This window comes from Trifolium pratense, linkage group LG7 (assembly GCF_020283565.1).
Source record: "Trifolium pratense cultivar HEN17-A07 linkage group LG7, ARS_RC_1.1, whole genome shotgun sequence".
In the NCBI taxonomy this organism is placed as follows: domain Eukaryota; kingdom Viridiplantae; phylum Streptophyta; class Magnoliopsida; order Fabales; family Fabaceae; genus Trifolium; species Trifolium pratense.
In genome coordinates, this window is record NC_060065.1 from 32626395 (window position 1) to 32638324 (window position 11930).

General features: G+C 34.6%; 1 protein-coding gene across 1 annotated transcript; it reads left to right on the plus strand.

Annotated features, from left to right (window-relative positions):
- The first annotated feature begins 1551 nt into the window (after positions 1-1551).
- Positions 1552-11564, plus strand: LOC123898736 (nudix hydrolase 2-like). The gene is made up of 10 exons (XM_045949749.1): positions 1552-1849; positions 2956-3170; positions 3597-3662; positions 3784-3921; positions 9005-9142; positions 9802-9879; positions 9961-10011; positions 10109-10143; positions 10436-10544; positions 11199-11564. Exons 1-10 carry the CDS (start codon positions 1609-1611, stop codon positions 11394-11396), a joined length of 1269 nt encoding a protein of 422 aa, XP_045805705.1. The 5' UTR covers positions 1552-1608; the 3' UTR covers positions 11397-11564.
- The last annotated feature ends 366 nt before the right edge of the window (positions 11565-11930 follow it).

An 11930-nucleotide genomic window follows, 5' to 3' on the forward strand; every position in this document is an offset into this window, starting at 1 on the left:
AACTCACACACTCAAAGTAGAGTGATCAGAATTTGAACCTCAATCTTAACGTTTGACACTAACAATTTTGACATTTCTATCTGTTGAGCTAGGATTTGTGGACGCACAAATTACATTGTTAATAATTACATATTTGTGGATTTGTGGAATATATTGCACTATTCACACATATTGTTTCGACCATATTTTTCTACTAATAAATAAAAATAAATATTAACATATAAGATGTTGTTGGATTCGTCTCGATGATTATTTTTAAAATATCAAATTTTTATAGTATAATGAAATATTAATCGTTAAAGTTATGTATACGTGAAACAGTCAATTGTGTCACTCAATTTGGGACGGAGGGAGTAAATTAAAATTGAAAACGTCCGATCCCAAACTTTTGTTATCATGGCACTGTAAACTCTTGGTAAACCCGAGTTTGATTTCTACCTAGTTATAGTGAATTTTGACACCCAATAAATTTTCACACAACAATAAATAGTGAACCGAACTGAACAAAATAGTATTTCATTATGTCCTTAATATAAGAAAAAATCTATTTTTTAGATACATTGAAAAATTAATATATCTAATCTACTCTCTCCGGACAAAAATATAAGGGAAAAAACACTTCAAATTTTGGACACAAATATAAGCAAAAATCAACTACTTTTAAACTAATTAATACTACTATTCATAATATACCTTTATTTAATCATTTTACTTTTCAAAAGTTTATGTGATTTTCAAGGTATAAATCACTTTTCAAAAGGTAATATAGTAAACTTGATTCATGTTTTACATTAAATCAAGAAAATTAACTACACTTAACTAAATTTCTTAAACACTGCATAAACGTTATTTTTTCTTATATTTGTGTCCGGAGGGAGTATATTATTGACTAGATACATCAATATTTCAATGTATTTAAAAAGTGAATTATTTCTTATATTAAGAACCGAATGAAGTATAGGACAAAATTGTACCAAAAAAATAGAGAAATAATATATTTATATTAAAAAATCCTTGTTTTTGTTCGGTCTTTTATTACTCTCTCGGTACCACAATATATGTCACTTTGGGAAAAAAATTTGTACCACAATATATGTCGCTTTATATTACGAATGAAGCATTTAATGTTATTTTTCCTATTATACCCTTAACTATTTATTACTTTCTTTGCTTTCAATTCTTTCATTTATTTTTTCTATATCATAAATGAAGGACAATTTTGTAAATCAACTCATAATCTCTATTTTCTATACAACATTAACTACTTTTTTTAATATGTGTAAAAATTTCAAAACGAAATATATTGTGGTACGGAAGAGAGAAAGAGAGTACAGTACCTATTTTGTTCAAATCTATGACCTAGATGAATCATTAAAAAAACTCAAATTTAATTTTTAATAGAAGCAATTATTGACTGGATTTACTTATTTCACAACAATTACCGTTTTGTTACTCCCTATGTAGCAATGTAGCATCCACATATTGTCTACGTGGAACAATACCGGTGTTACCTTTTTGGTTTCCCACAATGACTATTCTATCCCATCACTGCCGTGTCCGTTCGTCCAATCCAATGTTACAGTTCCATCCCATTCCACTCCTCATTGAATGGAAAACACTTTTTCTGTTTCAAATTTTCAACCTCATTCATTCATTCATTCAATTTCTCAACCTTCAACTTCAAATCTTTGGCTTCACATTAACAACAACAACATCATCATCATCATCATGCTTAGATCGCTCCCAAAGCTCTCAATTATCTTCTCTTCAACCAACAATTCTCGTTTTCTTGTAAATGCTACTCAGCGTTTTATATTTTCATTCTCAACAACAACACCCGCTTCAAGAGGTAGTTTTCAATTTCAAATCAAACTTAAGCTATTTTAATTACTCACCTTGCATTTTCATCTTCAAATTATCACTAATTAAACTGAATTGGCACTCTAGGAAGCACAAACACCGGAGATGACACTGACACGTCTAGTCATCTACACTGTAATAATTTGAAAAAATTGAAGGAATTCAAAACTAGGTGTGTCGGTGTCGGTGTCTGTTAAGAATCATAGGATCACAGTGCCATAGATCATACACATAGGAGAGAAAGAAAGCATAGTCATACTGATGAGGTAAAAGTTCAAAAAATGTGTACATTAGTTTTATATTTATAGGACTCAATTAACTAACTAATTGAGTAACCAACCTCTAACTAATTACTAACTAACCTATTGATACCAACAGAATTGATACACTTTAATAGTGTCTGGCATGTGTCGGATACCAGAGATGTCTTTAATTTGAAGTGCCAATGTTACATAGATAGAATTTATATTTTTACAATTTTTACTCAAGGAGTTTGAACTCTAAGTTAAGAGTCTCACATTGGATGAGAGACGACCTGGTCATATGTTTATAAGTGAGTGAGGCAATTCTCACTTACAAGTTGGTTTTGTAGGGTTGAGGTAGGCCAAATTCAAAATTCTAAGACTGTCATTTGAGATTACATTTGGTGCTACATAGGTAGCATTAATAGTCATTTTACAATTGTCTTTGAAGGAATTTGAACTTTGTCGTTTAAGATTATAAGGTCAACTCTTGGCATTGAGCTGTCAGGTCATCGACTTTGAAACTGTATGGATCGAAATCACTCAATGTGCTAAATTGAAGGATAAAAAAAAGGAATTAAGCCTAAAAAGAATGGCATAACTGTAAAGTAAAAGCTTTTTTTTTTTTTTTTGTGCATAATGGTTTTTAAGTTTTGTAAGATTCAGTTTGAAATTACTAATTCAATCATCCATATGTGAAGACTTCTAATCTATATTTCTAGTAGATACTGTTTCCTTTCTATAAGCAATATTTTTTCAATGATTCTGTTCAAGTTTCTGTAAATTGCTAAAATTAATAGTGTTTTCTTTGTATAAGAATCTAATGTTTCTTTTTCTCACTTTTCTGTATTAGTTAAATTTGGAGTAACAGCCCGGGTTCCAATTCGATGCATGTCAACCTCACCAATTTCATCACAGACTACAGCAGAAGATCAAGTTCAACGGGTTAAACTACTAACCTCAACTGATGATAACTATGGCGGCGTTATTGTGGAATTGGATCAGCTTATGGATTCTACAGCATTCGTCTCAATTCTTAAAGCTTCAATTTTACACTGGAAGCAGCTGGTAGTTTTTCATAATAGTTTCTTACTAACTAATATTATCCTATAACTGATTGCATTCATTGATGAAATATACTAGTGAAATAATAGTAAATAGAAATAATGGGCTTTTTCCATGTACATCTATGCATATGATTAGCAACCCTAGTTTAGCAACTATGGTCTACCAGAAACGAAAGAAGAAAAAAAATCATTTTGAGCTTGCATTACCTTTCTGATTTAGTTATCGCGATAAGCTCAGGTTCTTGTTTAAAGTGATTATATTTGAAATGAATGTTAACTTTCCCAAAAAAATGTTTGAAACTAAGCTAATAAGCTTGCCACTTATGGACAACAAAACTTATGTATTTTTATCCTTACATATGTGCTGGGAATCTATAATCTGTCAGAAATTTGTTATTTCAGTTATTGAATCAACATTCTCTTGCAGGGCAAGAAAGGAGTTTGGATAAAATTACCTATCCATCTAGTCAGTCTTGCTGAAGCTTTAGTTAAGGTGAATCGGTTGCTTACCATATTGATAATGATTATGTTGAGAAATTTGATCAATGAAAATCAGATTCTACTAAAGTTTGTCATGTATCAACTTTATCGATTAAAAATTCTTTCTATGACAGGAAGGTTTTTGGTATCATCATGCAGAACCAAAATATTTAATGCTTGTGTATTGGATTCCTGAAAGTCCAAATACTATTCCTGCAAATGCCACACACAGGGTGGGCATTGGTTCATTTGTCATGAATGAAAAGCACGAGGTATTTCCTCGCTATTTAAATACTAAACCTTTATGTATTTCAACTTCATATTCAAGCTTGTAGTTAATTGATAGTACTGAGTTTGAGGGTTGTATCTTTAACAAATACAGTTTTCCTATCTTGTACCTTGATAAAATGACAATGTCATAATCTGGGATGAAATGTTAACTATCAATAAAAATGATCTAACCAATGAGAAATTGGAGAAATATGTACACAGTTAGTTAGGATTTGTAACTGACTTGTAGTGTAAGTCTTAGTTTTGATAACTAACTTGTAGAATAAGTTAGTGTATGTTAGCTTCACATTAGCTTACAGTAGATCCTAGATCACAGTATATAAGGATGCTATTGCTGTATTAACATTCATTCAGTTCAATAATAATGAATCCTTCTTTCCAATTTTCCTTTTCTCTTCTATCTTAACATGGTATCAGAGCCTTAAGATCCACCGTAACCGTTTTTCCGCTGCCATAACCGTTTTCTGTTAGCTGTTTCCGATCGTCTTCTCCGACGGAATCATGCCTCCTCGCAATGCTACCGATCCCGTTCTCGATAATTCTTCTCCCTACTTCGTTCATCCTGGTGATGGACCGAGTTCCGTCGTTGTTACGCCACTTCTCACCGGTTCCAACTACCAGTCTTGGGCTCGTTCAATGAAACGTGCGCTCGGAGCTAAAATGAAGCTTGAATTCGTTGATGGTTCACTTCCTCAGCCGGAAGATGACTTTGATCCGGCGTTTCGCGCGTGGCATCGTTGCAATCAACTAGTTTCTTCATGGATCTTGAATTCAATTTCCCCTTCAATTGCTCAATCGGTTGTTTTTCTTGAAAACGCCATTGACATTTGGAATGATCTTCGCGAACGCTTCTCTCAAGGTGATCTGATTCGTATTTCTGAATTGCAGCAAGAAATCCATGCTTTGAGGCAAGAAAATCGTTCAGTTATTGACTTCTACTCTGAACTCAGAGTTCTTTGGGAAGAATTGGAGTTGTATCTTCCTTTTCCTACTTGTACTTGTCGCCAACGATGTGCTTGTGAGGCTATGCGTTCCGCACGCAGGAATCACACTCTCCTTCAAACAATTCGTTTCATTACTGGCTTGAATGATCACTTTTCTACTGTGAAGTCACAGATCTTGCTCCTTGATCCTCTTCCTCCAATTAACAAAGTTTTTCATATGGTGATTCAGCATGAACGCCAAGGTAATTTCACTGAGCCTGATGAATCTAAGATTCTTGTCAATGCAGCTAGGTCCAATAAACCTACTTCTGGCTCCAAGCCTCCTCGTAATTGCACTTTCTGTGGTAAGGATAATCATTTTGTTGAAAACTGCTTCAAGAAGAATGGTGTTCCTCCACATATGAAGAAGTATGCTTCTGCTAATGCTGCAACTGAGGGAGCCTCCTCTGAGCCAATTGCAGCTACTCCTCCTTCAATTTCTCAAGAGCAGTATGATAAGCTAATGTCACTACTTCAGCATTCTAACCTTGCTTCCACTTCTGCATCTGCAAGCTCAGTAAAGGTTGGTTCTTCTATGGTCACTGATCATACATCAGTGATTCACAAAGGTATATCTCATTCCCTTCATAATGCATGTGTTCTTGGCACTTGGATCATTGATTCAGGTGCTAGTCACCACATATGTAGTTCTTTGTCTTGGTTTCAATCATATATTGAAATCAATCCTATCAATATTACTCTTCCAAATGGAAATTTTGCTATTGCCAAGCTTTCTGGTACAGTTCAATTTTCACCACAATTTGTCATTACTAATGTTCTATTTGTTCCCAATTTCTCTATTAATTTGATAGCAGTTTCAAAATTGTGCCAATCACCTCATTATATAGTCAATTTTACTAATACACACTGTATCATTCAGGACAAGAAGAATTTGAAGATGATTGGTTCAGCTGATGAACATGATGGATTGTATCATCTGAAGCTTACAGATAAAGTGGCTCATGTGGCATCTATTGATGGTTCTAACCACAAATCTATCCCTAAGTCTGCCCTTTGGCATTTTAGATTAGGACACCCTTCCCACCTTAGACTAGCTAGCTTGCACAATAAGTTTCCCTATGTAACAGCTGATCCAAATGGAATATGTGATGTTTGCCACCTTGCTAAGCACAAGAAACTTCCCTATAATACTAGTTTTAATAAAGCAGCTCATGCTTATGATGTAATTCACTTTGATATTTGGGGTCCTATTTCAATAAAATCTTTTCATCATCATTCTTATTTTCTTACTGCTGTAGATGATTATAGCAGATATACTTGGATTGTTTTAATGAAATCCAAAGCTGAAACAAGGAATCATGTTATAAATTTGATAAAAATGATTCAGACTCAATTTAATCATCAAGTCAAAATAGTAAGGTCAGATAATGGCCCTGAGTTTCTTATCAATGAATTTTATACTTCTAAAGGAATTTTACACCAAACTAGCTGTGTTGAATCCCCACAGCAGAATGGTAGAGTAGAGAGAAAGCATCAGCACATTTTAAATATTGCTAGAGCTCTATTATACCATTCAAATTTGCCTAAAAATTTTTGGTCATATGCAGTTTTACATGCTACATATATCATAAACAGAATTTCCACTCCTGTACTTCAAAATAAATCTCCCTATGAAATGCTTTATCAATCCTTACCAAATTTGCATGAATTAAAGGTTTTTGGCTCTCTTGCATATGCATCTACTTTAAACATCAACAGATCTAAACTGTCACCAAGAGGCAGAAAATGTGTTTTCTTAGGCTACAAGCAAGGTGTCAAGGGTTCTATTCTCTTTGATCTAGATAGTAAAACCATTTTCATTTCTAGAAATGTCACCCATTTTGATCATATTTTACCATATACTGCCACTAACTCACCCATTCATTGGCATTATCATTCTACTTTTGATTCTACACCTTCAGAAAATCATATACCTGCTGATTCTCCTAATGAATTATCCATAAGGCCATTAACCACACTTCTAACTGACTTCACCACCAATGAAGCCATTCAACCCATTGACATTCCTTCCCCTTCATCACCATCACTTTCACCACAAAACACTTCACCCCCACCTTCACCACCAAATGTTAGACCAGCAAGAGTGAAACATAAGCCAACTCATCTGTCTGACTATGTGTGCAATTCATCAAGTGCTTCACTGCAATCTTCATCTTCAGGTACACTCTATCCTATCTCCTCTTTTCATTCTTTAGATCATTTATCTCCTTCACATAGTGTCTACACTTTGTCTCTCACACAACACACAGAACCACAGACCTATAGTGAAGCTTGTAAATCAGAACACTGGATTCAAGCTATGAATTCTGAGCTAGAGGCCTTGGCTCGTACTGGTACTTGGAAGATTGTTGACTTACCACCCAATATCAGGCCTATTGGGAGTAAGTGGGTGTACAAAATCAAACATAAGTCTGATGGAACTGTTGAAAGATATAAGGCCAGACTTGTAGCTAAAGGTTACAATCAGATAGAGGGACTGGATTTTTTTGATACTTTCTCACCAGTTGCAAAGCTTACTACTGTCAGGATGTTACTTGCCATAGCATCAATTAAGGGATGGATTGTGCATCAACTTGATGTCAACAATGCTTTCCTGCATGGAGACCTGCAAGAGGATGTGTATATGAAAGTCCCAGATGGTGTTCAGTGTGCTAAGCCTAATCAAGTTTGTAAGTTACTCAAAAGCTTATATGGCTTGAAACAGGCTAGTCGCAAATGGTATGAGAAACTCACATCCTTGTTAGTCAAGGAGGGATATACACAGTCCACATCTGACTATTCTCTATTCACAATCAATCAACAAAGTCACTTTACTGCATTGTTAATATATGTTGATGATGTGATTTTGACTGGTACTGATATACAAGAGATAACTAGAATTAAAACTATCTTGGATAACAATTTCAAAATTAAGGATTTAGGTGTTGTGAAATATTTCCTTGGTTTAGAAGTTGCTCACTCCAAAGAAGGGATAAGTATATCTCAGAGAAAGTATTGCCTGGATTTGCTTCATGATTCTGGTTTGCTTGGATCTAAACCTGCCTCCACACCATTAGATCCATCCATTAAACTGCATCAAGATAATGGTAAGCCATTTGAGGACATAAGTTTGTATAGAAGACTTGTTGGTAAACTGCTGTACCTCACCAACACCAGACCAGATATCACATTTGCTACACAACAGTTGAGCCAATTTCTACATAATCCAACTGTTACTCACTACAAAGCAGCATGTAGGGTTATTAGATACCTCAAACATAATCCAGGAAGAGGCCTTCTCTTTCACAGAAATTCAGATTTGCAGATACTTGGATACTCAGATGCAGATTGGGCTGGATGCTTAGATACTAGAAGATCCACCAGTGGTTATTGTTTCTTTCTTGGTTCATCTCTTGTGTCATGGAAGGCAAAGAAACAGTCAACCATCTCCAAGTCTTCATCTGAAGCTGAATATAGAGCTCTTTCATCAGCAACTTGTGAATTAACTTGGCTCCTATACTTGTTGAAAGACTTGCAGATAGAATGTACAAAGCAGCCAGTCTTGTTTTGTGATAATCAAAGTGCATTGCATATAGCTTCAAATCCAGTTTTTCATGAAAGAACTAAGCACATAGAGATAGACTGTCACATTGTTAGGGAAAAGGTGCAGAATGGAATGATGAGACTGCTTCCCATAGCAACACAAGATCAGCTAGCAGATTTCTTGACAAAGGCTCTGCCAGTGCCAAAGTTTAACCATTTCATGTCCAAGCTTGGATTGCTCGATATATATCAAGCATCAGCTTGTGGGAGGATGTTAACTATCAATAAAAATGATCTAACCAATGAGAAATTGGAGAAATATGTACACAGTTAGTTAGGATTTGTAACTGACTTGTAGTGTAAGTCTTAGTTTTGATAACTAACTTGTAGAATAAGTTAGTGTATGTTAGCTTCACATTAGCTTACAGTAGATCCTAGATCACAGTATATAAGGATGCTATTGCTGTATTAACATTCATTCAGTTCAATAATAATGAATCCTTCTTTCCAATTTTCCTTTTCTCTTCTATCTTAACAGGAAGGTTTTTGGTATCATCATGCAGAACCAAAATATTTAATGCTTGTGTATTGGATTCCTGAAAGTCCAAATACTATTCCTGCAAATGCCACACACAGGGTGGGCATTGGTTCATTTGTCATGAATGAAAAGCACGAGGTATTTCCTCGCTATTTAAATACTAAACCTTTATGTATTTCAACTTCATATTCAAGCTTGTAGTTAATTGATAGTACTGAGTTTGAGGGTTGTATCTTTAACAAATACAGTTTTCCTATCTTGTACCTTGATAAAATGACAATGTCATAATCTGGGATGAAAAACAACTTGCATGCATTTCGAGAACTAGTATATTTGGATCATTTAGGAAAACAAAAGAAAAAAAGAACCTTGCTTCTCCTTTATTCATAGTGTTAGATTTTTATATTGTGCCTAACTCATCCTTAAAAAACCGGCTTGTAAGGTTGAGGGGTACCACTCTTTATAAACTATAATTAGGCCTTATCTTTAATCAATTTGAGACTTAGTTTTTCCAATACACCCTCTCACGCCCAACACTATTTAAGGTTGAGGGGTACCACTCTTTATAAACTATAATCAGGCCTTATCTTTATTCAATGTTGGACTTGGTATTTCCAATACACCCTCTCACACCCAACACTATTGGGCTTCGTGCGTGGATATAAATGGTGGGTGGCCCGAAACGATAAGCTCTGATTCCATGTTAGATTTTTATATCTGTACTAATACAAATTCTCTAGATATTCATAGTTCTCTTGCAGCTAATATCTTGTTTTATTGTTATTCATTGATACAAGGTGCTAGTTGTTCGAGAAAATAGCGGACTATTTCAAGGAACTGGGGTCTGGAAATTCCCTACTGGAGTTGTTGATCAGGTAAATGTTGGATAGCTTTATCATTTTAGTATAAGATTATATGCTGTGTGTATATATAATCTACTTGTTTAACCTGTACAGGGAGAAGATATTTGTATAGCAGCAGTTAGAGAGGTCAAAGAAGAGACAGGAGTAAGTCATTATGATGCTGTACAATTACGTGTGGGCTAGTCCATGAAGTTTTTAGTTGCTCTAAGCCTGATAAATCTTGTTTCTTTCAATTTCATAGGTTGATTCAGAATTTATGGAAGTATTAGCATTCAGGTAGCATACTTGTATGAATATATTATCAATTCAGAAGTTCCAATGATTGAAAATGGAGACTCCAAATTGAAGGTAGAAGATTCAAATCTCATATCGACAATTTGACATGTCCATTTTTTGGCAATATCATTGTCTATGGGAGAATCCTTGCTTGGAACATATATATATTGCTAATTGTTCTTGATAAATTAGTAACCTATTAGTCCTTGGAAGTTTCATGGATTCTTGTCAGTGCAGCATTTAGATGACTGATTATTCTTTTCTCCTTTCATCTGAAATATCCGATCAACAGACAAAGTCATAACTCATTCTTTGAGAAGTCAGATTTATTCTTTTTGTGTATGTTGCGGCCGCTTTCTTCTGAGATCCAAGTGCAGAGGTTAGAGATAGAGGGTGCACAGGTACGTTAGTTTTAGTTCGAGGCTTCAAGCTAAGCAGTATTTCTGGTTTTTAAAATGTTCAATACTTATGAATCATAATTATATCACCATTTCTCTTCCTTCCTTGGTTAAGCCATCACATAATATTTTCCCCAAATTCTAAGATTGTATCGTAGACTCGTAGTCTATTTTAGATTCATTATTGGACCACCCTAATCTTAGGAAATCCTTTCATTACAAATTGGTGATGGAGTTTAATTAAGCCTAAAACCTAAAAAAAAATTGGTGGTTTAAGAAATGCATAAAACCTAAGATGGTATGATAGCTTTTCCCGATGTTTTAGATAGTGTTGAGCGTGAAAGGGGTCTTGAGAGGACCTGGATCCCCCATAGCAACTGCATGGTGTAGTAGCTTTGGGGACCGTTAGATCTACAGAGAGAAAACTTCTCTCACGAAATCTAACGGTCTTCACACCTGCTGCACCATCCAACTACTGCAGGGGCACCAAATTCGTTTTTGGGGTTGAGTTAGGAGTAGTCCAAGTTCTAATATTGTGCATGGTAAAACTCTCCTTTTCGACGGTGTTTTGCTTTATTACATACAAGTTTGACAGTATGTCATTATAATTTATAGCCAAATGCAGATATCAATTCTTCATATTATTCTTTACTGCAGTGGATGCCATTTGTGGAATACACAGCTCAGCCATTCATCCAAAAGAGTGATCTTTTGAAGTACATCAACGATATATGTTTGGCGAAGATTGATGGGAGATATTCTGGATATACTCCTGTATCTACATTATCAAACTTCTCTGAGCACAAGTTTTATTTGTACTTGAATGCTGGAGAATTGAAAGAGTCCAACTCTTGAAAAACATCACCAAAAGGTTAAACAACTAGATAGGATATTCAATCTTGGTTACATTGTAATGTTTTGATTCATTAAGTCAATAGTGCTGGTCTTCATCAGGTAAATTACATTGATTTACCATAAGTCATAAGTACTGGCTTTGTCATTTGAAAGCAATTGCAGTGATAATCAAGTTTAGTTTATGTTTAAGATGGTTAGAGAAAAGTTGAACAGTCAACAAAATACACATGGTCATTTTTATGGTAATGCATGATCTATTATAGTCTCTAATAATTTATATATAGTTTTTTAGTTTAGTCCTTAAAAAAATTATCCATTGTTGGACTCTACACTTTACAAAAATAGTGTGTTTTTAATCTCTGCAAAGGATTAAAAGCACATTATTATTTTTTATAAAATGTGTAGCCTAAAAATGAATACATTTTGTCCAGTGAGCGTAGCTTAGTTGGCAGAGATATTACATTATATATGCAGGGGGCCGGAGTTCGAATCCCGGTCATCCCACTTATCCACCACTAGTGGCTAGAAAATACA